Genomic DNA, 27,952 nt, shown 5'->3' on the forward strand with positions numbered 1-27,952 from the left:
ACTCTAATCCCATTTCATTTGTCATACACATACCATGTGTGACGGGCTTGAAAATTGCACATAAACTGGCTGATTATCCAAAATGTCATCATTTTTTTCCAAAAAAAACAAAAAGTAATAAATCATTTCCGTACCAATTTAGAAAGTAAACAAACTAGGCAACTACGTATAATGATGTGGTCAGCCAACGATATCAGTATCACTAAGTCTACGGAGGATGTCTTTTGCTTGGCCTTGAAGTCTGGGAATCAATTGAGGAAGCTACGTTACAGCAAGTCAGCAAGCAAGCAGTGCTTAAAGATGGTGGGGGCAGTGTGGTGAAAGTAATAATGCATTTCATTCCAATTTTCCAAATGGGTAACCGATCAGTAAGTCTGGTACCAATGTACCACAACCATTTTCACAACTTTAATTGTCAACTTGTCACTTTCTAAAAACAAAACAACCAAAAAAAAAAAAAAAAATTGTCAATTTGTCTACATGCAACTTGTGAGTGGTGGAGTTGTAAACCTATGTAGACCCATCATTTTTTTCCTACCCCATTACAACTCGCTATATAGGCAAATTGTGACCAAAATTGTGAAAATTATCGTGGTAGGACATACTCTTTGCAAATGGCCCAGGAATTGGTTGCAAGACGTGGTCAGGCCTGGCCATCATGCATGTTCCCAACTACTCCATGTGGATTGTATAATTGAAGATTTATACATACGGAGATTATTTTACAAGCAATATTTTTAAAATCGGTGCTTTCACCTGTACCTGTATATATGTAGGAGTAGTTACTGACTGCTAGACTGTATCAGTTGGTGTGATTGAATATTCAAGAAAAGGTAGTTGAGGTATTGTTAGAACTTTAAAAAAATATTAAAAACACTAAAGAGAAATGAAAGAAGAACGAATTAGAGTTTAGAACAAGGTTATGGGAGAACATTTCAAATAGCCATAAAAGGTGCCTTTTAGAGAAGAGCCGGAACAGACAAATTACATAAATTAAGGGTTCAAAAAGCTTCATCAACAATAAATCAAAGAATATAGAGAAAATCTCCACAACTTCTTTCATTCTCATTGACATTACCTATTGTGAGTGCTTTATATTATCGGTCCCATTACACTGAAAGAAAAACATGATTCAAGCCTTGAGCCCATGTGCTGTTAGTTCAATTCTTACTTCTTAGGACTTTGACTTGCTCGAAGCCTATGCTAATTCAATTTTTAGATTTTTGATGCCTGGCTCAACCCCTATGCTGATTCAGTTTTTCAAACTTTGATGACTATTTTCATTGCTCCATTGTTTTACTTTTCTGGCCTTGGATGACTTGTTTTACTGATTTTCTGATTCAGTTTTCGAGGCATTTAATAAATTGCCCAAAAATCTACTGATTCAATTTTTTCACCAAGAGCCTTATTACTCAACAGGCTCAGGGCATGGTGAGTAAAGTGAGGCAAGGCATTTTTGTCATCCCTACACAGATTGTAGTTGAGACTTGAGAGGAATCCACCCTCACATCATTACCTCTTCAGGCAAGGGAAGATAACCTGCATAGGACGGAGCATTTTTGTCATCTATACACCAATAGCAATTGAGAGGAAGCCCTTTTAGCAAGGAGTTTTAGACTCTTCTTTTTGATATTCTAATAGTTATAACAGTGGGAATGGAGGATTCGAACCTTTGTCTCCTCAAAAAGGGGAACAAGAAGGAAATGCCACTAATTTATAAGCCTTTTGGCCACTCCCAAACAAGAACTTGATCCAAAAGCCTTCCAATCCCAGTTTGACACACAACAAGGTAAAGGAAAACAAATCCACAAGTGTGTTAAGAAGCATATATGTATTGGCGGCCAAAACAAATGCAAATTACATTTTAAGCCTCATTGTTTGTGGGTGGCTTCAAAATTCCCACATATTTAAAAAATTTATATTAAAACCTATACTTCAAAAAAAAATTAATACTTACATTTATGGTACCTAGTTAAGGAAAAAAAAAATTTAACAAAATCCCTTGAAAGTGGCCCTCAGATGGAGAGTAAAAAGTTTTGAACCCAAGATACCATGGATCTCGTGAGGCTTTGGTAACCATTAAACCAACCCCTGGGAATTCAACATTTGTGTGTCTACATATTAATAATGTAGCAACAAAATCATATAAATAACAAAAGTTAGAAAGAAGTGGATTCGTGCAATCTTACCATTTTCTTTGGTTTAGGGAGTTAATTTTCCAAACTAAAACCGAAAGCGGTCACTTTGCAAGCAACTCAGAGTTGGAGCATCTCATCTCATTTTTCCCATGATAATTCAAACTGGCCATAGGGAGAAGGAAAGGATCATGAATAGAGGTATCAAAACTTGAGCAAGTTGTGACTCTTTGGCCAAAAGCACACACTAACAGGAGCATAATGGAGCGAGGATTATAAAAGTTCTTAGTTCTTACTCATACTTTTAATCACCTTTTTGTGTTGCATCATGTCATTCTTGATGTTTCACCAATATTTGCCCTACTACTGCACTTCTTTCTACAGCCTCAAATAAGTGCAAATTAAGGCATCAATTAATATATCTGAGATAATTGGCCTAGATACCTTTGAAGCTAATTACTGAAAAAGAATATAGATTACATATAAAAAGGAAGGAAAAGAAAGAAAGGTTTATTGATAAATAATAACAAAAAAGAAGAAGAGGAAAAGCAGTAAAGTGTAAGACCAACGCAAAGAAGTGAGACCTAAATTAAAGAGCTTTTTCTTCCTGGGGTTTGGAAAATGTGCTTCTGAAATAGGGGTAGTAATAATCTAGTTCAAGCTGCTCTAGGATGTGTTTTGTGGCCCAAAGATAAGAATAGTGGCCTTCTATGATTTCTGTTACATCAACCTGCAAAACCAATGGAAGAATCATCAGTATTGAATAAAATAAAATATGAGCATGAATTACAATACTCAATGAGAAAGATAGGAAACAAAGTACATACATTCTCAATCCCAGGTACATCAACAGGTTGAATACCAGCTAATCCTTGAGAAAGTAAACTGTACATGTAAAACCTCTTAGTTCTATATAAGTATTGAATTCAAAGATAGTGCTAATTAAAAGAGTTAGAGGAGGCAAATAGCAGTGCGTCAGATGCAGTAATTCAGGGTATCACATAACTTGAAAATAATAATAATAGGTCACCCTTATAAATGGTGGGAGTTCCTCGTCTAACAATAAACCATAGGGTTTAAGAAATTCCAAGCAGATATATATTAATTATGTTGGCAATCTATTTCATATAATTAAGATTCAGGTACACTTTTGGGCCCTAAAGTTTGGGGTTATTTTCATTTTAGCCCTTGCGTTCCAAAATTTTTATTTTAACTCATCATATTTGATTCCGTTTTCATATTGGCCCACCATCCAATTCTGTTAGTAATCTGAACGTTAAGTACCAAATATATGGTGTCCATTAAGCCACATCACCTCATATATTGTCAAGTATCACCAGATTATTAACAGAAATGGATAATATGGCCAATATGATAACAAAATCAAACATAAAGGGTCAAAATGAAAATTTTGAAATGTAAAGAGCCAAAATGAAAACAACCCTAGAATTTTAAGGGCCAAAAGTGTACTTTTGTCTATAATTAACTAATCATCTCCCAAGTAGTAATGACTAGGTGAGGCATAATTCATAATTTTATTGTAAAAACAATGGGCAGTATTTAAGATATCAATGAACAAGGAAAATTTCTAGTCAAGGCCCAAGTCCAACCCTACTTGGTGTACAAGGGAAAAAAATCCTAGTCCAATCATACTTGGTGTGCAAGCAAAGAAATATTGATTCTACTTGTATTGCAAGTCTTTTAACTCTAATTAGTCTAGAACATCAATCTAAACCACATTTATTTTTGTCTTTCTATTTTCACAAACAGTATATAAGCATCTGAAATCAGCACAATATTTTCTTCTCATGTTTGCTGATAATATAAGAGTTACTAAAATATCCTCCTTCACAAAAACAATGTCCAAATTTACATGTGAATGGCCTATATACCTTGCACGGAAAATAATGCCAAGTGTCCAGTCAGTTGTGGAATAAGCATTCACAAATCTGCCAGCAACCATCTGCAAACCACTACCAAGCTCTAGTACAACAAACCACTACCAACCTCTTGAAAAAAAAAATAGCAATATAGAAAAGCTTGTACAATGAACCAATCAAGAAATCACAAACGCAGCCAACTACCTTTCTAGCCTCCTCCCAATTTTCATCTTTAATTGAAACTGGTGCTCCAAGAAGAACAACCCGTTCTACAAGTCCAGCTACAAAAATATAACAAAAAAGAAACTTCACTCAAATAACAATCCCATCTATCAACAAATTTGAAACAACAATCCCATCTATCAACAAACATGAAGCTGAGTGAACACTACCATTATCTCCTTTTGCATCGGCCAAACAATGGAGACATTTAAAAATTACTCGTGCCCCCAGTGAGAAACCTATGAGTGTTACAGGCCTGGACCATGCATGGAGAAGCTAGGGATGATACCAACAATCTCACAAATATATTTTTAAATTAACATGAAATTTTCCTACCTGTTTCCTTGCAATCCCTTCAACAACACTTCAGCAAGCAACTTCCCAGCTTTATCTGACCTAAACAAAAAGAAAGGAGAGGCTAGAATTAAATTGAAAGGGAAACCAAGATTCTCAGTACTCACTCATGCTCAATACTAATATTTCAAACTTGTGTTCCTAACAGTTAGAATGCTAAAAATTTAAGAGACTGATTTAATGCACACATGCAAAGACCATGAAGAATGTTGCCGGATTTGAAGACTAACTAAAAAATCAACTGCAGTATAATGTGCACTTCTCTAATGGCAAGTACGTCTAGTTTTTTCCAGAATTACTAGGAACATTTTGCAACTTCTGTTCACTGGATTAGGATGTCAAGTGTAATGAATGTCATCCAATTATATCACCACCCCCCCCCCCCCCCCCCTTCAAAAAAAATACTACTTGCATTAGGCTACTTGATGAAAAATTCATGTACAATCCAGAGCATCATGGTACAGTGGGAAAATCATCCCTTCCTAGAAGGAACAGGTATTCCAAATTCATTATTTTTGGCCAAGCAAACCAGCGTATCAGTGAAATTTCTATGTTGTGCACATAAATGAAGGTCACCACTCAACACACTGTTGCCCGTGTGTATAATATGCATATATTGAAACTTAAGACTACTTTCTTATATCTTCCATCTAGATAAGTAGGTCTTCCCTAGGCCAAAAATAAAAAACAAAACAAAAGATAACTAACCTGTCCACAGCAATTGCCCATTTGCTGTCTATAAGATCAGATGCTGTGATTAATGTAGCTGGCAAAGCTAATGCTGCCACAAGTGTGCTTAGTACGGTCATCATGGCACCTTGTTTCATTAACTGCAATGCAACTCCTGCAAAAGGAGAAAATGTTGTCAGTCATTAAAATGCAACCTATAGACGGTCATTAGTAGTGAGAGTTATAAGGTTCAGAAAAATACTTGAAGTAAGCCAATCCCGAATTGCAGTGCTTAATGCAATCAAATTCTTAGATTCCCACCAGAGAGCATACCTATATATTGCACTCCTTTAATATGAATTACTAAGTAGAAAGACATGAGGATCTATTTTCTAGGCAATGGAAGTCTCTAGTGGAAAAACCACTTGTGAAGAACCAAAAGATCTTTTAAAAGTTAGATTAAGAATAAATTGATGATGCATCATATAAACCATAAAAATTAATTGATCATAAGTGGAAAATCCTTGGTCATGAAACCAGAGGATATAAAATGGAAAGATCAGAGATTTTGACAGAAACCAAAGGTAAGAGACCAGGAAAATGAGGGGTGGCGGGTGAGGGGTGCAAATACATATGAAACTACTAGCCTACATCAAATTCTAGAAATACAAATTTCCAACCTTACTAAAGAATACAGGTTCTATTTTTCAGATAATTTGGTAATAATGTGTTTCATACCTCTCCAAGTTATCATAATGACCCTCCCAAGGTCTTATAAAATCTTCTACATCAATAACCAGTCCTGAAACCAAAATTCCAACTGCTAGTCGCTGGGGGAAAAAAGTTATGTTAATAATTGGAAGCAATGAGCATAGACAACATTCAATACTCAAAAAAGTATTGGCTGTATCATCATTCCAATGAGAGACCTGCTTGAAATAGGCTTGAAACACTCTCCCCCTAGGGAAAAAAATACAGATAAAATGATAAAGGGACTCACGCCTTGGTTATGATTTCCTCCAACTACTTTGAACTCAAATTCTTCAATGCATCCAATTCTTCTAGCCATTTTATTCCCTGAAAAGCCAGCTCCAGCGGCTGTGATGCAAAAAGTATGAGTGGCTTTATCCTTGTACACTGTTTTTTCTCTTTCAATTTTAAGATATAGAAGCAATGCTTGAGGATGTTCCTAAACTTGCTTTTCAGCAGTCGTATACACATTAAACTCCAGACAAAGCACTGGTTTAAGTTGTAGAATCCTTTGAAGTCTCTGTCCTTAACTAACATAGTGCATAGATTGGTTTTGTATAGGGTTATGATTCTGCAAGATTGTATGCAAACTTCACAACATCAAGATTAAGTCATTGCATAGATTACCATAGTTAAAAATAGGCGAAAAACACATTTCAATCCCTACATTTTCAGTCGATTCCCGTTTTAGTCCCTAAGTTTTTTTTTACCGCTTTTAGTCCATCTCCTGAAAAACGGTTCCATTTTAGTCCCTACCGTTACATCATAAACGGATATTGCTGATGTGGCAAACGGCATGCACTGTTGGCCTAACGTGGTCATTAAAATAATAATAAAAAATGTCATGTCAGCATTTAAATTAAAAAAATTAATTTATTAATTTTAACTAAATAAAAAAAAATTAAAAACAGAATTAAAAACTAAAAATCATATGAACTAAGATCTAAGTGTGTCTTGAATAAGAACACCAAGAACACAAACTCAAATTCAAGAACACAAACCCAGAAATTAAAAAAAAAAAAAAAAAAACCATCAAAGCATGATAATGTGATCTGTGCTAAAAGAACAAACATAGCCTTGAATTTCCTCACAAATTAAGTTCTGTACATTTAAGTAGAATTAAAAGCATCTGATCTGAAATGTTAGTACAAAAGATTTTGTTCAACTATCGAGATAATAAGAAAAAACGCATCCAGTTGATAAAAACAAAATTTTTTTCAAATCTCTTAAATATTTTCAAACCTGACCAAATCAGAGCAGTGGAGAATGGTATGGAATGTCAGAAAACTGTTGTCCCTCTCTTCCTCTTCGTTCTCTCATCTCTGAAACAGAGCAAGCAAGACCCAAACCCAGAACAATTCATTTCTCCATCTCTGATACACTAGCACTAAACTAAGAAAAACACAGCAAACCCAGACCCAAACCCAAAAAACACAGCAACTCAGACCCAGAAAACACAACCAAAACCCACTAACACCGGCAACCCAAACCCACGAATCAAGCACCTATACCGCCACAACCAATACCCACAATCGAGCACCTTACAAATCAAAAATTCAGCAACCCAAAAGACAAAAATAGAAACCAAATAGAAACCCACAGCAACCCATGACAAAAATAGAAACCCAGCACCACGGCAAAACAAGCACCACAACCACGACCCACGGCCAGACCGACGGCGACACCCATGATCCCACGAATCGAAGCACAGATCGGAGCACGATCGCACGAATCGAAGCACAACTGGAGTACAGATCTCCATGCTAATGACCCACGCCGATCTCCACACTGATATCACCTCAACTCTAATGCCCAAGCTAATGCCCTCGCTGGTCAAAAAGTTTCAAGGTTGGGTTCGGTCTCAGGCATGGGAGAAAGGAAGGGATGGGGCTGAGTGAGCTGAGAGTTTTTTCCGTTGTTGTGTCCTATTGAGGGCTTTTTTTCTTTTAATAACAAACCCAGAGCTGCGTTTTATAAAACGCATAAAACATCAAAGCATGATAATTTTTTTTTTTTTTAATTTTTGGGTTTGTGTTCTTGGATTTGAGTTTGTATTCTTGGTGTTCTTGTTCAAGACACACTTAGATCTTAGTTCATATGATTTTTAGTTTTTAATTCTATTTTTAATTTTTTTTTATTTAGTTAAAATTAATAAATTAATTTTTTTAATTTAAATGCTGACGTGGCATTTTTTATTATTATTTTAATGACCACGTCAGGCCAACAGTGCACGCCGTTTGCCACATCAGTAATATCCGTTTATGATGTAACGGTAGGGACTAAAATGGAACCGTTTTTCAGGAGAGGGACTAAAAGCAGTAAAAAAAAAACTTAGGGACTAAAACAGGAATCGACTGAAAATGTAAGGACCAAAATGTGTTTTTCGCCTTAAAAATATTAAGGCCCAAACTCGATTATAACTTTAATCTAGGTTCACTATATCTAATTCTACTTTGATTGAAAAAAAAGTAAGCATAGTCTTACTTGGCGTACAAACAAAGTAATCCTAATTCTATTTGTATTTCAAGTATTGTTAGTCTCTAGGAAGTCTACTATAAATACCCATCAATGAGCCTTTCGCTATTGGCCTATAAGGCTGAACCATGTTGATTTCATACATTCTCTCTCTTTCTCTTTCTACCATCTCTTTCTTCTTTATTTTCTTATTTATATTTTCCCACACTTTATCATGGTGTCAAAATTAGGTCTTGCCTTTTCTATTGTATTAATTAAAAGTTATGTTTTATCTTTTCTAACAACCACTATAACCACGTAAATTGGTATTATTTAGGACTGTGACCCTTACCAAGCTGTTTGCAAACATCACAGAATCAAATTAAGTCCCCCCCCCCCCCCCCCATCTCTCTCTCTCTCTCATACACACACACACACATGCAAACACATACATTCAGTGGCAAATTTTTTGTAAACTGACTGTCTTAAAAAACATGTAAAGCTAGATTAGGCACTTTGTAATTTTCTTACTTCATATTTTGGATCAATTACAACAGCAGTTGAAACATTATACAAATAAACAAATGAAGATGGCATCCTATATAAGATTGTCATTAAATTTCTGATCACAACACATTCTTCGTTTAAATGGAAAAAGCCAAAAGCAAAAACTATCTAAAAAAGAAATTTGTTTCCTCTTATCCTTTAGCACTTCATAGTTAATCACAAATTTTAGAAAAGAAATTCCATTTTACATACCTCCAAATGATGCAGCAACAGTAGTAGAACCGGCTACAGATCCTGTGGCACTTGCGGCAGCAGCAAACCCACTAGCTCCAATCGCAGGGACAACACTGCCCAATGTAGGAGCCAGAGCACCCAAACCCTGTGCAACAGCTGGGGCAGCTAGGCCTGTGATAAAATAAAATAATGTCAATGATAAATAACAATTTCTCATATTAGCATAAATTTTTTGAAGAAATGATATCCATTCTAGAAAAACCAACAGTTCCCATACCACCAGTGATGGCCATCAAGGTTCCTCCAGTCAAAGCAGCAGCACCAATGATACTTCCCCGCTTCCATGTATCCCAAGAGCTCTCTGGGGTATCTGATTTTTTTTCCTTTGCTCCTTCATCTTTCTCAGAAGCCATTAGAGAGGAAGTAGCTATTATCTCCATGGCTTCCTGTTAAAGACCAAAGTTTTCATAAATGGCACATGGAAAAACTTCTGAAATCGTATGACTAATATTGTAGGCCAGCTCATAAGTAATCCAAAACATTATTAATGTACACATGCACGCACATTCTTGTTTGAAGTATAAGAGGCTAGTTTGTCATGAAAGAGCAGAAACTACCTAGAAGTTTAACCAATTAAAGGGAGGTTACAGTAAATAAATAGTTTAACTAGACTAACCAATTAAAGGGAGGTTACAGTAAATAAATAGTTTAACTAGACTAACCATTTTTATCCATTTGACACCAAGCCATGTTGCCAGCAACCTTAAAGCCACACGATGCCGAGCATCATAGCCCTTTCCTAATTGAGAACATCTCTTTTCATCTTCAGTATTCTTTGCAACACAAGCTGAAAGTAGCATGTAAAGAACTGTCACTTTCCTCTGATAGCTGATCAATGTTCCCTCTTCCACAGGTTTCTCACAAGCTTCACCTATAGATTCATTAGAAGCTTTTTCTCCAGAAGAAGTCTGGGACCTTGTCTTTTGTGTGTTTTCATAAGGCTCTCCAGCCACATCAGAGATTGATTCTGTCACAAAATTGGAATATTTCTCATGGTATTTGATTTCATATTCACGACTCCCATTGTTTTCCTCATTGGAAGGAGGAAGGCTCTCCATACTAAGCACCATAGCATCAACAGCTTTTGTCAAAGCTAGTTCCTTATCAGATTTTTCTGAAGAAGGTCCATCACTTGCTTCTGAGAGTAACGTCAAGAACTGAAAATAAAATGAATGTCGTATTCAACAAAAACAAGATATAGCAAAGGGTCAAGCCAAAAACGTGATGAAAAATAAATAAATTTGAAAAAATGATTTATTTGTAGGTCAATAAGACATAATTTTCTTTACTAGAGGAGCTATGAAGTATACCAAGCCACTGGCTTGCTCTCTGCTAATTGTAAATTGAACAAGCAACCAGGAAAGAACTCATAATCCACAATGAATCATAGTGTCATGAAGTTTCTGGTGACATACTTCTTTAATTTCTCTAATTAATGGAAAACCATCAAATCAAGCACAATTCTAATTGACATAAATAGTAATCAACTACAATTTTTCTTTGTTTGCTAGGACACCTCTTTCACACAATAAAAAATTCAAATAAATGCTCATTATACTGTAATCAGGAGCCATAACATTAACATCAATAAAAGAAAGTTGAACTAAGGATAAGCACATGTCCACATTGGAGAACAAGTGCTAGGATGTCAATGCTTCAGCCAAGGGCATAAGCTCCTCAAGATTTATGAGCAAGCATGATAGAGAATACCACACACACACACACACTATTATTGGAAACCAATCCACTTTAATACTGATTGTCATTAATCGACAGAATTGAAGTAGCCAGCAGTCAAAGAGCCATTTCTCTTATAACAAGTCAAGCATTCATTGCCTTAGAAGAATTAAAAACCTACTTTTCTTCCTTTTTTATGTTAATATTTTATTTTAGTCAGAAAACTTTCTTTAATTCTTAAATAGTTCACAGAAAAGACATACAACTCCAACGTGATGCCGGACTTGTGAAGAAGTTCCTGCAATTTCCTTTAACCCTTGCCAAGCTTGGTCATTCACTTCAAGAAACCTGTTCATGTTCATACAAAAATTCCCAACTATCCTTAGAATTACAAACTCCTAAGAATTTAAAATATATGTATATAATTGAATACATACATATATATTGTCTTGGTGTATGCTTTTTGCAAATTATATAGTTTCAGTGGATGAAAGTTGAAACTAGAAGTAGAGTTAATGCCAAGTTAGAAATTTGATGAGACGCTCTAGAATCTAAAGGCTCTTAATTAAGTATTACTAAAACAGAGTACATAAAATGTAAGTTTAGTAAAAGTAGAAACAAAAAGGAAGGGGCGGTAAGACTTGACGGTCAAGAGATAAAAAAGAGTAGCAACTTTTCATATCTTGGATTAATAATTTATAAAGATGGAGAGATTGAAGAGGATGTGAATCATAGGATAAGATTAAGGTAGATGAAGTGGAGAAGCGAATCAAGAGTATTGTTCAACCATGGAATACCTATTAAGGCTTTATTGTTGTTGTATATATCACATAATCTTATTGACCTAACAATCTTTAAAACTAGTTAAATGATTAAATTTACTAGAAGATCCTGATTTTGAACTTGTTTACACTCTACCTCCCAATTTTTTAAATCTCACATATTAACAATTGTTAATTTATTCACAAAAAATAACATAATGCATAGATATATAGTAAAAGAAAGAAACAACAAAAAGAGTACCTGAAAACAGGCCAAAGCAAGCCAGATTTCTCGTGGACCCAAAGATGAGGATCTTCGGAAACCGAGGCGTTTTTTCCTTCGCTTACAATTACACCTTCTTCAATCGGCTCCTCATCCAGAGTGACCAAACTATTTAGAGGCTGAGTTTGGTGGAGCTGAGACTGGTGAATTGCAAGTGCAAACAGAGCTGCCGCAGCATATCGCTGTGAAGGCGTCAATACCGAAATCTCCATTTCCATGACTCTTCAATAATATTGAAATCCTAATCAACCATTAATCTGTTTCGGTTTGAACTTCGGAGTTAGAATGTGAATATCACAGTATTTAATAGTGAAAATTGGAAGCGACTGATTCAAATATATGTACTTAACGAGAAATTATAAGATCCACATAGTTGACAAGTGATGTGGTCCACCATTTCACTAAAAAGCTTTCACTTGTTTAAAATTGTTAGTTAGAAAATTTTTTTAAACAGAAATTAATTACTGACTCTGCAATTTTAAACAAGTGGAAGTTTTTTAGTAGAATGGTGGACAAATGATGTGGTCTACCAGAGGATTCTATAATTTCTCGTACTTAACCGAACTGCCTTTTACTTTTTCAAAATCGCATTCGCACCAACTTCGCCGAATGAGTGAATTATGAAATGGGAACAGCTATTTATCCATGCGCACGTGGGAGCTTTGACACGTGACATCACGTGATGTAACTTCCTATGTGGGAAACGAAGATCTTCTGTACACCTGGAGTCGACGTGGCATCCTCTAATTTTGCATTACACTTGTTTACCATTTCATTAAAAGACTCTCACCTATTTAAAATTACTGAGTCAAAAAAAATTTCAAACATAAACTAACTATTAATTTAGCAATTTTAATTAAGTGAGAATTTTTTTATTGGAATGAGTTCTTTTGCTTAACCGATGGGACACTTTCAAGAAGACACGTCTTGGCTGCAAGTAGATGACAATATTAATCGCAATAAATGTGATTGAAGGTAGGTGAGAAATAATAAATGTTTATGTAAGATAGGATGGATCAATCTGAGAGATGACCAAGTGGTCAAGGTGGATGGGACTGGGTACCCATCCAATAAGGGGTCGATTGTAGAGTACTTTTACACCTAATGTGATGTCTTTCACAAGATCGAAAAGGACCATTGGCCTGATGATTTGGAAGTTTTTTTTTCTAAGGTTTGAGAAGCCCAAGCTCGGGGATTGCAATTATAAACAAAAAGTCCCCCCCCCCTCCCCCAAAAACCCCCTTTTTGTTTGTCTCTTTGCACAACAACTCATCGGCTTAGATTCAATTTACTTATATAACTTATAGTAAATGTGAAGTTTGTTAAGGCTTGATATTGTATATATAAGCTATCGAGCTGAATCACGCTAATATTTATTTTAGGTCTCAATTTCACTCTCACATTCTTAATCACATAAAAATTATAATGTGGTATCAAAGACAATCCTCACAAGGGTATATGAAACCCTTGAACCAATTGTTGAACAATCACAACCAATGTCATTATTCCGATTATGGGTGTCACTATCATTCAGCCACCCACAACGCTTTCATTTGCTGATTTCATCATTATGGTCATTGGTACAACCATTAGTTGACCATAATAACCATCCTCCAATTGATTGTCACCGGTCAATACCACAAAGTGTCATCAACATCCATTTTACACATTACATTCCACATTTTGCATTTCAAACTCAAGTTGTCTTTAAGCTTACATGGGCACTTTGAGTTTGAGGGGGATAAAAAATATCAATTTATATTCAATATACTTATATGACTTTATACAACTTGTATTTTTGCAGTACATGTAATACATATTATAACTTGTACAAAGTCTTATGGTTAGTTTACAATTAGCCTATGATCCAATGTAGTCTCTAACAATATCCCTAATATGTCATGAATCTAGGCTGTTAGGTTAAACCATAATAGTTAGAGTCCAAATCTTCTATCTCATTCTATGCTCCACAAATCAATTTATGCCACTTGTCCACTGATTCCTAATTTTATGCTATTTTATTTGACTTACTTAAAATAATTTTTTTAATAAAAAATAAACCAACACAACATCACTGCTGACTTTTCATTATTCCTAGACCAAAGCAACCACATCTATCTACTCCATGTTTTCTTGCCATTAATGTCCCTGAGGAGCACAACCTAAACCCAACTTTAAAAAGGTTTTGATTCGTTAAATAGAACATCATCGTGGTAGTCCTAGACCCCTTATTCTTCTTAATTTTCATTTGAATAGTTGAAATTTACAACTATATTTTAATCTTTCTTAAGAAATATATTATCTGGAAACCTTTTTAATTTTGGAGGAGTTGAGTGGCGGGAGAGCAGAATAAAAAACCATGGTGGTGGTTCCTTGCTAGTGGTGTCACCGTATGACGATGGTGGTCATGGGCATTCAAATCAACTTCAGATCTACCTCAAATTGGTGGTTGTGACTGGAGTTGATGATGTCGACGAACTCATGTCAGTGGCATTGGGTTGAGATTGGTGGTTAGGGGTGGGGTTGCAAATGCGTTGGATTTTTTTTCTTTTTTCTTTTTAAAATTTATTTTAGGTAAGTCAAATAAAATAACAAAAAATTAGGAATTAGTGGATAAGTGGCATATTTTGATTTGTGGAGCATGGAATGGGATTGACGATTTTGATTCTAATAGTTAGTTATCATACAAGTATTGTGTAAAATTTATTGTAAGGTCAACTAGCTTAGAAATAAAGTAAAGTTTACGTTTGGAAGCGTGTCTGAGTTCAGACCGACTACGTATATATATATATCATGTTTTTATGTTTAGCTTTCAACACTCCGTTGTAGTCTAGTTGGTTAGGATACTCGGCTCTCACCCGAGAGACCCGGGTTCAAGTCCCGGCAACGGAAACTTTTTTTATTTCTTTATCTTTTTAACAAAACGACAATTTTTATTTTATTTTTTAAGAAAACGACAGTCATTTTAATTTACTCTTTAGACAGACCAGCAGCTAGGGTTTATTTAATTCATTCTCAACTTTTTGCAGCTTCAATCAATCTCACCCAGCTGCTTTCAATTTACCAAATTTCACTTAAAAAAAAAATGGGCAGGAAAAAGAAATTCATCGACAAAAAGAAATCCGCAACGTTCCAATTAATCGCCCGCGACTCATCCGATCCCATTTACGACGACTCACCTGGTAATGACCGAGTCTTCGTCCGCATCGACAATAACCCCGTCTCCATCTTCGCCGGCTCCGGCGAGTACGAAGACGAAGGCGAAGGCGATTCCGATTCGATATTCGCGGATGCGCCGGAGGACAACAATGATAACGAGGCCGATGATCGGGTTTTCGGCACTCCGGCGGCGAGGCCGTCGAGGAAACCGTTGCCGGAGAACGTGAGGAAGGAGATTTTGGAGCTAGGGTTTCCGGATGACGGTTACAATTATCTGAAGCACTTGCGGGAGATTAAGAACACTGGTGGTGGCTCCGCGTATTATCAGAATCCTAAGGCGAAGCTTGAGGAGCTTCCTCGTGACGTCAAGGTCGGATTAGGTTTTATTTTTCTTTCTACTCTGTTTGGATGCTGAGAATTTTTTTTTGGAATAAGCTTGATGTGAATGTGTGTTGTTGTTTTGTTTAGGCATATGATGCTTCGAGAGTACGAATTTCTGGAGGGGATGGTGATTCCAATGAGAAATCGATTTTTAGTGTTGCGTCTAAGACCGTTGGTGTGAGGCTTCAGAAAGCTGTTGATCCGGATGTTGCTGCATTACTTGATGATAGCGATTTGTCGCGGTTTGCTTCCGATGATGAGGACTTGGAAGAGGATTTTGTTGTTCAGGCAAACCTTGCTGAAGAAGAAGAAGAGGAAGAGGTGGATAATAGATTGAATATAGTCGAGGAAATTGAGGAAAAACCCAAAAATGAGGTTGATAAAGCCGGTGCTTTGGGCCAACAAGAAGTTGTGGATAGCCTTGTGTTTCAGAATGGAGTTGGAAATCAGCTGGTGAAAGAAGGAGATGAAATTGTTGGCGACAAGCCCCGGGCCCCTCGTCTTTTGGATGAGCAATTTGATCTAGTGAGTTTCTTTTCCTGTTTTTCATTGTAATTTTTACTTTTTCTTGTTTTGTTCTTTATTTTTCTAGATGATTGCATATTTGGGCTGCGTTAAAATGTTGAATTTCTCAATTGTTATATTAGACTTGAGGATGAATGATCAGTGTAAGCTAAGTCTAAAACTAAGTTTGCCAAAGAAGAGATAAATAGTAGTGCGCATAATACATATGACATACTTTTTTTTGATAGGTAATAAGAATATTATTAAAACAAACTGAAAAACAGACGAAGCCAATACAAGGTGTTCATGATGGTGAACACAAGGAAAAGCAATAAACAAAACAAACAGCAAACAATGAACAGGAAAAAACTTAAAGAGCAATACTAAGAGAAGAAATAAACTCTAAGATAGTGGAGCAGTCTGAGAAGCCCCAACACCTACACCAATCAAATAAAGTCTTCTGGCAAAGAGCTTGTAATTGAACCAAGGATTTCTCGATGTCCTCAAAAGAGCGCCGATTTCTTTCCATCCAAACAATCCACATCAAACAGCCGGGAACCATATTCCAAATGTCTGAATTAAATTTTCCCAGCCAAAAACTCCAACAATACACCAAGCTTTCCACAGAGCCTGGCATGACCCAATGAATCCCAAAGATCTTAAGCATATAAATCCACAGAGAGTGAGCTACCGGACAATGGAGGAGAAGATGATCCATAGTTTCCTCATTCCGATGGCACATACAACACCTATTCACCAAAATGCGCCCCCTAAGCATAAGATTATCCAAAGTAAGGATCTGCCCATGAACCGTTGCCCACACAAAAAAAGCCACCCTCTTAGGGATCTTAGCTTTCCAAACACCCTTCCACAGAAAATTGGAAGCAGCTGCACCCCTAATGATATTGTAATAGGTTCGGGTATCAAACATGCCATTCCCTTTGAGACACCAATGAGAAGTGTCATTCCCACCACCCCTAGGGATCCGAGATTGAATGAACTCAAGAGAAGATAAGGCAGCCCCTAATTCACTTTCATGGAAATTCCTATGAAATCTCAAATTCCAGATTCTGTCGATACCACCCTCTTGATAGCATAAAACATCAGAAATGCAAGCTTCCTTGTGATTAGAACACACATACAACTGAGGATAAAGCCTATTAAGCGTGTTATCTCCAACCCACTTATCATGCCAAAAAAGAATACGAGAGCCATCCCCCACTACTAAGGACACATGGTTGGAAAAACTCTCCCAACCATGGGTAAGACTAGTGGGTATGGTGGTGGATTGAAAGTGAAAGTGAAAGTGGTATTTTCTTTCTTGGCATGATAGTTGATACTGTTCTATCTTTGTGGATCAGGTTACCAAATCAGCATGCCCCTCACTACCCTTCTTCCCCCCCCCCCCCCCTTTTCCATCCCTACCACTCAGCCTGCACCTATCCCTCCTCTACTTCCCCCTGTACCACAGCCTCTCAACCTGTCACCCCCTCAATTCCCAGGTTTCTTTCCATTACCATTCCCACCACCTTTTAGCTTTTTGCCATACCACCCTTTTTGTCCACCTTTAAATTCTGCACTGTCTACCCCACCTTCCTCTGTCTTGCCATTGCATCCACCTCCTCTGCCTAGACCAACCAATACCAATAACATTTCACTCACACCTCTTCCAAACAATGTGCCTCTCCCTATCTCTGTTCCTAAACTTTCTCCTCAGGTCAGAGGGGGTAGTATAGGTTCCTTTCGTATTGATTCTAAATCTTTTTCATTCTCTTTTGATGGCGGGAGGGCTGATTCTTATGCTATACATGAAAGTCGTTGGAATTTTAAAAGTTCTGTTAGGCTGAGTCGCAAGGGAATGAAATGGGTCCTCTCTTGCTTTGTTGATATTCGTGATTGGGTACCAGGAAAGGATTTGTTGTACAAACATTTTAGAGAGAACAATAAGTTTTTCGAGTTCCGGTGAAGGTTGAATAAGGCTGGTATTTTTGTGGATATAGCTGTGTTTTTTGGTGGAGCTCGACGTGGTTGTGTTATGGTACCTGCGAGTTCTAACCGGGCTGGGTGGAACTTGTTTTCAAGAGCATCAGATAGTTTCCTAGCAGGTTCTAACACTGTTGGGGTGGAAGGGAGGATTTCCGGTGGAGCTGCTGCTGGTGGCCAAATGGATGGCGGTGGACTTGATGGGAAGAAACTTTTCAATACTGGCAACCAGCGGAAGTTGAGGAATTTTGAAAATTCTAGAGCTTATTTGGGACATAACGTGTTCAAGGGCGAAGCTGATGCTGTGTCAGTTTCTAAAAAAAAATTTGTTAGACCCACGCGTGATTTCATGTTACTAAAACAAGATGGTCCAATATGTATATTGAATAAAAGGAAAAACTGAAGAAGATGGTACAATAAGATAGCATAACACATATCACAAACCGCTCTGATCATTTGATCCATTGCTCGACCCAATGGCATTCCAATTGTGACATCTTCTCTGATAATGGACTTTACGTATCACATGGTACAATTAAGAAGCCCTTCCATGTAGCCCCAGGAAAAAAACAGTATCAAAATTAACTATTTAAGTTTCCCAACCCTAAAAGATAGTTTCTAGGCTCAATTCACTAAATGCCAGTTGGATCACTTTATTTCTGGACGCATTCCAATGTGCTATGTTGTTTTAATTCCTATTCTTTCCTCTGATTTATAAAATTGTTTGTTTTCTAAATTTCTCTGTAAGCACATTTTTATAAATCTATGTTTGGAACTTCTTTTTGGCTTTTCTACATAATTCATCTCATCAACAACTTGAAAGTTTAAATTTTCTTTAGCCTTAGATTGTAAAGCATTTAATAACATAGTGATTCCTGATTCTGATTGTCTGAGGTGGTGCGCATACATTATGTGACTTTGCTGATAATATTGATGGGACTGCAACTAGTCATATTGTACGTTCAAAGTCTTTTGGGTGTGTGCTAATTCATTGCATAATTTCAAATACTAACGTCTTGTGCCTAATAGTTCTTCAATAGAAAACAAGAAAAGAAGCAATCGATTCCCAAAAAAAAAAAAAAAAAAAAATTCTGTTTAAGGTTTAGCTTTAGTCTATAAGGAAGAAGGTGCTAAAAAAATTGACTAGTATATTTGCAGGTCATCTTAGATAGATATATAACAGTTTGTCTGTGTGTGTGTTGAGAGGAGTTGAGGAAGGTGGATGAGCTGATGCTGAGTCATTTGAGGCAGTTCACATATAGTTTGGGAGCTGAGCCCAATTCGTTGGTGTTAGAAATAATGCACTCCCTTTAAGTGTGTTTACACCTTGATTATTATGTGAGTTAGATGACATCCATGCAGATAATTTGCTTCCTAGGGGATTTGAAGCTTTATCATATCACTAGCTCATTTATGTTATTTCATACATGGGTTCCAACTGATGGAAATCAAGATCAATTGATTGAGAACTTGAACTAGAATTGCATTAAAATTAAGAGTTAAAGCTTGAATTACAGAGAAACTGGAGAAACAAGTTTCTGTCCAGGTCTGAAACTGAATTATATTCACATCAAAAACTAATTTTACTCTTACATAGCTAGCCTATTTATAATCTTTAACTATTAGGAAATAAAGTAGCTAATAGTTACATAAGTCAAAGCTGTAATTAATGAGGATACATAGCAGATATGAGAAGTCAAAATAAGGGGCTGCTGGCAGTCCTAAGAGGTCAGAAAGGTTGGCTGGCTGGTTGTCAGTCCTAATGGTAGAGGAGGGGTACATGGCAGATATGAGAAGTCAAAATAAGGGGCTGCTGGCAGTCCTAAGAGGCCAGAAAGGTTGGCTGGCTGGTTGTCAGTCCTAAGGATAGAGGGTGGCTGCATCATACTCTCCTCCATAAAGGAAACTTGCCCTCAAGTTTCAGTTGGAAAATAAGGCTTCAAATGCTTCACATTGAAGGCATTAGAGATGTTTAAGTGAGGGGGTAGTTGGACTGTGTAGGCATTGTCATTGATTTTAGTCAATACTTTGCATGGACCTACTTTCCTTGCTCCCAACTTGGAATAGGAGCCATGAACAAAATCCATACTAATATATTCCCATGGTTTATTAGGCACTGGAAGGGGTAAATACAGACCTGCATTAGTGGTTGTACCCTTTCCTTTTTGACAAACTTGGCACCTTTGAACATGCCGCTCAACATCTTTTAGTCATTCCCGGCCAAAAGTAGTCTTGTTTAAGGAATTCTAGGGTCTTTGATTTGCCAAAATGCCCCAAATTATGTTGTTCTACAATCATCAACTCCCTTAGAGAACATTTAGGCACACATAATTTCAGTCCTTTGAAAAGAAATCCATCCTTCAACCAAAAGTCAGACTTGGTAGGTTGCTGTCCCTGCTGCAATTGTTGGTATAAATCACCAAAATGTGGGTCATCTTGGTAATTCTCCTTGAAAACTTCAAAACCAGCAACCTTAGCTTGCATTTCCACCAAGAAATTAGTCCTCCTACTCAATCCATCAGCCACTTTGTTGAGAATTCCTGACTGATGTTTCAATAAGAAAGTGAATTGCTGCAAAAAGCTTACCCACTTAGCACGTCTCTTGTTCACATTAGATTGGCTATTGAGATATTTAAAGCCTCATGATCGGTGTGTAGAATAAACTCCTTGTAGGCCAAATAGTAACTCCAATGCTTGATGGCTTGAACAATAGCATAGAATTCCTTGTCATAGGTAGAATACCTAAGTTTTGCTTCATTCAACTTCTCACTAAAGAATGCTATGGGCTGCCCTTCTTGGCTAAGGACACCCCCAATTCCCACTCATGATGCATCACAATTAAGCTCAAATATCTGGTCAAAATTGGGCAAGGCAAGGATAGGAGCTTCAGTTAACTTCCTCTTCAAAAGTTGGAAGCTTTCTTGGGCTTCATCAGTCCAAACAAAGGACTTTTGTTTGAGACAATTGGTGAGAGGTGCTGCAATGGTGCTAAAATTGCTAATAAACCTTCTATAAAAGGTAGCAAGACCATGGAAACTCCTCACCTCATGCACACTAGAAGGTGTAGGCCAATCAACAATTGCCTTAACCTTGTTTTCATCCATGAACACTCCTTTGGAAGACACAACATACCCGAAGAACACCACTTGATCCATCCCAAAGCTACACTTTTTCATGTTACCATAAAACTTTTCTCTCCTCAAAATGTCAAGCACAAGCTGTAAATGCACCAAGTGATCCTCCAACAGCGGCTATACACCAAAATATCATCAAAATATACCACAACACAAACCCCCAATAGTGGTTGCAACATTTGTGTCATCACCCTCATGAAAGTGTTAGGTGCATTTGTCAAACCAAATGGCATAACATGCCATTCAAATAATCCATGATGTGTGCCATTCTTAGGAGTCAAGAGAGCGGGTACCGCACAAGGGCTAATACTAGCCCGAATGTAGCCTCTATGAAGAAGCTCTTGAACCTGTTTTTGCAATTCTTCCTTCTCCTTTGGAGCCATACGATATGCTGCCTTGTTTGGAAGGGGTGCACCCGTTACCAAATCAATGGCATGTTGAATGTTTCGCATAGGAGACAAGTTAGGAGGTAACTCATGGGGAAAAACATCACCATATTGCTGTAATAACTCAGTGACAGCACTAGGAACATCAGTTCCAGCCACTGTGTTGACTGGAATTAATGCGAAAATGTAGCCACTATCTTGACTTTCTTGAATAAAGCTTTTAGAAGCGAGTAAAGAGGTTGTAGAGGATTTAGAAGTCACATTTTGCTTCATTGGCAGCAAAGTAAATTGCTGATTGTCTTTGCTTAAGGTATAGGTGTTCTTCTTCCCATCATGCATCATTTGGCGATCATATTGCCAAGGTCTTCCAAGAAGGATATGGCATGCATCCATTGGTACTACATCACACCAAACTTCATCAAAATATTTCTTCCAGATAGAAAATGGCACCAAGCAACGCTTCATTACTTTCACCTCATTACCCTTCTTGAACCAAGAAAGTTTGTAGGGATGTGAGTGATCTTGAGTGGCAAGCCTCAACTTATCAACCACCTCCTGAGAGACCACATTTTCACAACTTCCCCCATCAATGATCATATTACAAACTCTTCCTCCAATGCTGCAAGTTGTATAAAAAATATTGGTTCTCAACCAATCTTCTTCGGAATTGAATTTAGGAGCAAGAAGAGTCTTTCTCATCATAAGTGTCAAGCCCTCTTCTTCTTCAAAATCACCACCAACCTCATTTGAAGGTTGATCAAAGATGGGTTCTCCATCTTCATGTTCAAGCTCTTTTACTTCCTCCAACATAAGAGCCTTCTTCCTACAATCCGAAGATCGATGCCCTGGCTCTCCACACTTGAAACATTTGAAAGTACCCACCTGTTGCTGTCTACCCCCGCCAACAGTGGCTGTTTGGGACTGTTTTGGGGCTGTAATAGCAGATTTAGAACCTGCTGGTTTCTGTTCAATCCCAGAAGTTTCTCCTCTCCCATTTGTACTTGAATTCCCAACCTTATATTGGCTAGAAATTCCCTGCCCAGACCTGGAACCCCACTGTCCAGACCTTAAAGCTGGCCTAGTTTGTTGCTTCTCTACCAGTAAAGCCTGGTTGTAGGCTTCCGACACGTTCCACAATGATTGAAGACTAAGGACATCTTGGATGGATGGCTTCAATCCACTCAAGTACCTTGCAACCATTTGTTCTTCACTTTCATTCAAATCTACCCTTACTACAAGTTGGTGAAACGCCTCCATATACTCCTCTACACTTCCCTCTTGCTTAAGGTTGTGTAGGTCTTTGAAGAGTGATTGGGTGTTGTTGAAAGGAAGAAATTGCTCACAGAGCTTTTTCTTCATCTTCTCCCAACTCTTGATCTTGACTTTACCACTTCTTTGGCGAGAAATTTGCAATTGTTCCCACCAAGCGGAAGCTCTCCCTTTAAGGCGAATAGTGACTAGCTTCACTTTCTTTTCATCTATAACTTCATAATAATCAAACACCCTTTCAACGGTGTTAAGCCAATCTACAAAGTCTTCCGGTTTGAGACTCCCTTAAAATTCTGGAATTTCAACCTTGAAGTTGTAGTCAAGCCTTGGCTCATTTCTTTCCACATAAGGCCTACCCCTTGGAGGAGCTCCAAAAGGGTTCTCAAAATGAGAATGAGAGTCATTGGACTCATCGGTAGTCTCATGAGGAGGCTGCATACGCTGCACCACCTCCGTAAGTAAGTGCCACAACTTGTCTCCTTAATTCAGCAATCATGTCTTCTCTCTCTATGTTTTGATTCCGTCCAACATTCCTCCCCATTGGAGGGTTGGCTTCAACTCCTACCCCAACATTCATTTGATTCCCCCTTATTCCGCCTCTCCTTCCTCTCCTTCCTTGAGCCATTAGAAGCTTCACAATCTTTGAAAAAAATTGTAAATAGAAGTAACAACACAAGTGATCAAATCTGTGATATTTGCAACAGCCACAGATTTGATTGTCACAAGGAACCTAGATCTAAATTCTAGGATCTTGAATGAAGGGAGAAAAAAAGAAACACAAGGAAATCTAGGGCTCAAATGATCAAAGTGGTAGGGAAAAAAGAGGACCAGTTCTGTGCTCTGATACCAAATGATGGAAATCAAGATCAATTGATTGAGAACTTGAACTAGAATTGCATTAAAATTAAGAATTAAAGCTGGAATTACAGAGAAACTGGAGAAACAAGTTTCTATCCAGGTCTGAAACTGAATTATATTCACATCAAAAACTGTTTAATGTGGACTATTTGGTCTGAACGGAATCGGCGGGCCTTTGAGGATATGGAGAAAACTATGGTTCAGTTATTAGAGTTTTGCCAGAGGACCCTCTTTGATTGGTCTCGTTGTTGGCGTTTCTCGGATTGTTCTACCCTTACGGATTTTATTTCTTCTATTAGAATAGATTAGGGGCTGTTTTTGTCTTGCTGTTTCTTTTTTCCATTGTTCACTACTGTGAACTCTTTGTGTTTCTCTTGCTTTTCTTTTCTTAATAATATTCTCTTCTTACTTATCAAAAAAAAAAGATTTTACTCTTACATAGCTAGCCTATTTATAATCTTTAACTATTAGGAAATAAAGTAGCTAATAGTTACATAAGTCAAAGCTATAATTAATGAGGATACATAGCAGATATGAGAAGTCAAAATAAGGGGCTGCTGGCAGTCCTAATAGGTCAGAAAGGTTGGCTGGCTGGTTGTCGGTCCTAATGGTAGAGGAGGGGTACATGGCAGATATGAGAAGTCAAAATAAGGGGCTGCTGGCAGTCCTAAGAGGCCAGAAAGGTTGGCTGGCTGGTTGTCAGTCCTAAGGATAGAGGGTGGCTGCATCACCAACGACCTCTAATTTTTCTTTTCATGAAGAGTTTTGATTTCCCCCCTTATTCTGTTATTCTACATGGCTGCAAAGGAATTTTCAATTGCGTATCCATTGTCTACCTTGATCACCCAGTTAATTTTCTTCCTGGGGTATTTGAAGCATTATCATATCACTAGCTCATTTATGTTATATCATAAATGTGTTCCAACTACCTGAATTTTTCTTTTCATGAACAGTTTTGATTTTTCCTTTCCCCTTAGTCTACATGTCTGCAAAGTAATTTGCTATTACTGGGTAATTTGTATCCAGTGTCTATCTTGATCACATACCAAAAGTATCAGGGAATTTTGGTAAGCCTTGAGGCATTTACCACAGATATTTATTGTAAATAAAAGGAAAACTTTGTATCCTCTTTACTTATCAAAAATAAACTTTTTATCCTTTTAGCTTAAATTATATGGTGGAATCACTATCTTCCTTTGTTTGATGGACTTTCTCTTGTCCTATTAGATTTCTTTTTCTCACAGTGTTTTATCTTTTCCAGCTTGAACGGAAAGAATATGGTACTGATGATGATGAAGATGATGATGATTATGTTTATGTAGCTGAAGAAGATGAGTTCCTAGCGGAGAAGCTCAAACATACTCTAGGTGACAATTTGATCGATGACTTGGAGCTTGATGGCAAATATAGGGCTCCTGCAGATTTATTGCGTGATACTGAGGGGCCAAAAAGTAAAGAGCTATTAGAGACTGCTGCTGATGTGATTCATCGCATTGTGGAATATGCTGAGAAGTATGAAAACGAAAGTGAAAATGAAGACAAAGATATGATTCTTGAACAAGAAAGTAGTGATGAATCAGAAATGTGGGATTGTGAAACCATAGTTTCCACGTATACAAATTGTGATAACCACCCTGTTAAGATTGGGGCTCCAATAACTAGGAAAAAGAAGTTGGCTGAAACTGTATCCAATGCCAGGTGTGCCACAAGTCATGTAATATCCCTTCAAGGAAAACAGAAGCTTCCGGTGGATTTTCTTCCTCCTAGTAGAAAACCTGCTGCAGAAAAAGTGAAGGATGTGGGTAGCAACAAAGTGGAGCAGCAGAAGAGGAAACCCAATGGTCAGGAATCAAAGGAGGAGAAGAAAGAACGGAAGGTATTTCCTTGCTGCTTGTTTCATCTTATGTGATTTCTTGAATAAACAGTGCCTCAAACATTGAATTATCTATCAATATTGGCTGATATAATAAAATTCGGTCCTTTGCCTGTCTGCAAACTGCCATCACAAAACATGTTTCAGAAGGAAATAAGTTGCAGTCAGTACTTTGTCTATTCAAGCATCTGTTGCTTTAAGAAATCATGTCTGGGTTTACATTGTTTTGATGGTATATTCTAATTTCTACTCTTTCTACTATAATGGCGTTGGATTTTTCTGCTTGCAGGCTGCTGTAAAGGAGGAACGCCGTGAAGCAAGGCGTGTGAAAAAAGAAATGAAGGAGCTTTATAGGAGCGAAGCACAGCGTGCTCAGAAAGTTGCTGCTGTTGCTTGCCCATCTTCCATACATCTTATGTGAGTGGTAATTGTTGAATTATTGAGTAAATGGAATTGCTGCATCACCTAAGGAAAAGAGAAATAGATAATAACATAAGGTTTGCTAATATTATTTATAAACATTTATAGAGCTTCTTTCTTCTTTTAGAATAGTCTCTTGGTTTCTTTGTTTCTATGTTTTTGGTTGCTGTTCTTTCCGTGTTCATCATCAGGAACATCTTGTATTCTCCTTTTTTATCTTTTATCAATAATATTACTCTTATTACCTATCAAAAAAATAAATATTAGTTATAAAAAAAAGATAATAACATAAGACTAAGAGGAATAATTAAAAAACTAGATGAGCATAGACCTCAGCTACAGCAAAGAAATCCACGTTTTGATGTATTCCGATGCTTAATAGTCATAAAACATTTTCAGCTTTTTTGTGGATTCTAGTTAGCTCAATTGGCAAAATCTCTTCTTGTTGAATAAGAGATCTGGGGTTTGAATTCCCTTCTACACCTAAAACCGATTAATGTCTTGGCTTGATGATACAGAGTAATCATTATAGAGCGGATGCCATAGGTTGACATTCTATCTTATTTATCATGACCTAAAACCGATCGATGTCTTGATTTGATAATAAAGAGCAATCATCATAGAGTGGATGCCATAAGATGAAATTCTATCTTATTTATTATCAGTTCTCACACAAACAGAGACTGCCCCTACCCCAACCTTCTGTGCTTGTCTCCTCCTATACTAGCTGTTGTCTGCCAAACCCAGCCATCATCTGCCAGCCCAGCCGTTCAAATCGTCTATGAACGCAGCTGCTGTGAACCCCACTGCAAGCCACCTAATGCTAGTGTGAAACTAACTCAATCCACCACTGCACCCAGCCCAATCACCACCCGTTCTGCTGCTGGTGCAGATAAAATTGAGGGAAAATTGAAACATTTTTCTATAGAAAAAAATTCTGTAAGCAATCAAATGGAGCTTAAATCATCAAAATCAAAACTACTATTTCGTTTGGTTTGCTTTAGATGTATTTTTGGAAAATAAGCAAGTCTTTTGCTGAAAATATTTTTTGACAAAATATTTTACAACAAAACAAACGGAACCTTAGTTTCCTTCCTACAAGATAAGATATAATTAGGGAAAATAAGAGGAAAGAATAGCAGATTTATTTTTTCCTTATTTAGTTATGTAGAGAAAGTGAAAGTAATCAAAAGAAAGTTTTGATACCTCTTCTTCCTCAGGCCCTATTTTCTCTAAATCTTTCCCATCAGTATTTCTTTGTGGGTTAGATGCAAAATCTTTGCGCACTCTCCTCACTTTTGCCTTTTATTTTCTCTTCTAATTTGTACAGAAATACCTAATAGCATAATGTTCTCATCTTAAATTTTGCTAACAATTCAATGAATTCCTTCAACTGCCATTGGGCATGCAGGCATCCCTTCTTTCCTTCTTTTAGTTATGCTTAACCTTGTTGTCCCAGAACTGATTCTGTTTTTTCTTTTGTCAAATAGGTAAGTTATTGCCAGATTTTTGCCCAAGACAGTGTGGTCTTCCAGTGGGGTGCTTCTGTTATTCCAAATTCCAATGAAGAACAATGCTGTTGCTGTTATACTGTCATATTCCACCAAGTAAAGGAGCCTGTATGCTCAGCTAATCCTTGATTGCCACGTGAATTCAGGCCACATGGTTCATCAGAAGTTCATTATTTATGGTGGTTTTATTCTTGTTCCGAGGGTTGGGTTGGGTTGGGCTTTTGCTACTAATATATATATCTTTCTTGTTGAAACATGCTCATCTTACTTATGCAATAAAGTTAGATTTTTATGTCATTATTTCTCTGTACTTGCAAAACAAAGAAACTTGAAAATCTTTGGGATATACTGAACGCAATTGTTGTTTACCTTCACTTTTTGTACATTGCTAACAATCATGATCTATTTATCCGTACTTGAAGACGTTCATTTTAGTTAGCACTTAGTAGATTCCTATTGCTGTTTTCAATTGCGAATGATAAATGGGG

At 37.2% G+C, this 27,952-nt stretch overlaps 3 protein-coding genes and 1 non-coding gene across 13 annotated transcripts; 2 read left to right on the forward strand and 2 right to left on the reverse strand.

Moving 5' to 3' along the window:
- Positions 1-1,825: 1,825 nt before the first annotated feature.
- Positions 1,826-12,303, reverse strand: LOC115974432 (transmembrane and coiled-coil domain-containing protein 4-like). Of its 10 annotated transcripts, none has more exons than XR_004087923.1 (18): positions 11,966-12,302; positions 11,206-11,290; positions 9,928-10,422; positions 9,483-9,651; positions 9,224-9,376; positions 6,261-6,358; positions 5,999-6,090; positions 5,523-5,593; positions 5,300-5,435; positions 4,574-4,633; positions 4,408-4,493; positions 4,220-4,284; positions 4,028-4,098; positions 2,963-3,020; positions 2,720-2,865; positions 2,438-2,513; positions 2,190-2,300; positions 1,826-2,091 (listed from the first exon to the last, which is right to left on the reverse strand). XR_004087923.1 is itself a non-coding variant. In XM_031094804.1 (15 exons), the coding sequence occupies exons 1-15, from the start codon at positions 12,202-12,204 to the stop codon at positions 2,725-2,727; spliced, it is 2,031 nt and encodes a 676-aa protein (XP_030950664.1). In that variant the 5' UTR covers positions 12,205-12,302; the 3' UTR covers positions 2,626-2,724. The 10 variants fall into 10 exon arrangements, 3 of the variants coding, with proteins under 3 accessions (XP_030950664.1, XP_030950666.1, XP_030950665.1); XR_004087919.1 differs by having other exon boundaries at positions 2,448-2,513; positions 4,220-4,296; XR_004087917.1 differs by having other exon boundaries at positions 4,220-4,296.
- Positions 12,304-14,805: 2,502 nt separating this feature from the next.
- On the forward strand, positions 14,806-14,878 carry TRNAE-CUC. The gene has a single exon. It is a non-coding gene; the product is annotated as a tRNA-Glu (tRNA).
- Positions 14,879-14,985: 107 nt separating this feature from the next.
- On the forward strand, positions 14,986-27,898 carry LOC115974436 (protein LTV1 homolog). The gene is made up of 5 exons (XM_031094808.1): positions 14,986-15,515; positions 15,614-16,051; positions 24,922-25,536; positions 25,823-25,950; positions 27,444-27,898. The coding sequence occupies exons 1-5, from the start codon at positions 15,072-15,074 to the stop codon at positions 27,445-27,447; spliced, it is 1,629 nt and encodes a 542-aa protein (XP_030950668.1). The 5' UTR covers positions 14,986-15,071; the 3' UTR covers positions 27,448-27,898.
- Positions 17,433-24,028, reverse strand: LOC115974435. The gene has a single exon (XM_031094807.1). The coding sequence runs from the start codon at positions 22,890-22,892 to the stop codon at positions 21,213-21,215; it is 1,680 nt and encodes a 559-aa protein (XP_030950667.1). The 5' UTR covers positions 22,893-24,028; the 3' UTR covers positions 17,433-21,212.
- Positions 27,899-27,952: the final 54 nt, after the last annotated feature.

Source organism: Quercus lobata, chromosome 2, assembly GCF_001633185.2.
Source record: "Quercus lobata isolate SW786 chromosome 2, ValleyOak3.0 Primary Assembly, whole genome shotgun sequence".
Classification (NCBI taxonomy): Eukaryota; Viridiplantae; Streptophyta; class Magnoliopsida; order Fagales; family Fagaceae; genus Quercus; species Quercus lobata.

What these genes read in the sequence shown, in the direction of transcription:
- LOC115974436 (XM_031094808.1), top strand. Translation starts at nt 15,072, where the DNA reads ATGGGCAGGAAAAAGAAATTCATCGACAAAAAGAAATCCGCAACGTTC. An exon ending in TGGATGAGCAATTTGATCTA is followed by an intron (nt 16,052 to 24,921) that starts GTGAGTTTCTTT and finishes TATCTTTTCCAG; the next exon opens with CTTGAACGGAAAGAATATGG. An exon ending in AGGAGAAGAAAGAACGGAAG is followed by an intron (nt 25,537 to 25,822) that starts GTATTTCCTTGC and finishes TTCTGCTTGCAG; the next exon opens with GCTGCTGTAAAGGAGGAACG.
- LOC115974435 (XM_031094807.1), bottom strand. Translation starts at nt 22,892, where the DNA reads ATGAAGAAAAAGCTCTGTGAGCAATTTCTTCCTTTCAACAACACCCAA.
- LOC115974432 (XM_031094804.1), bottom strand. Translation starts at nt 12,204, where the DNA reads ATGGAAATGGAGATTTCGGTATTGACGCCTTCACAGCGATATGCTGCG. An exon ending in TGGGCAATTGCTGTGGACAG is followed by an intron (nt 4,634 to 5,299) that starts GTTAGTTATCTT and finishes CTTTTTGTTTAG; the next exon opens with GTCAGATAAAGCTGGGAAGT. An exon ending in ATTGGGAGGAGGCTAGAAAG is followed by an intron (nt 4,099 to 4,219) that starts GTAGTTGGCTGC and finishes AGTGGTTTGCAG; the next exon opens with ATGGTTGCTGGCAGATTTGT.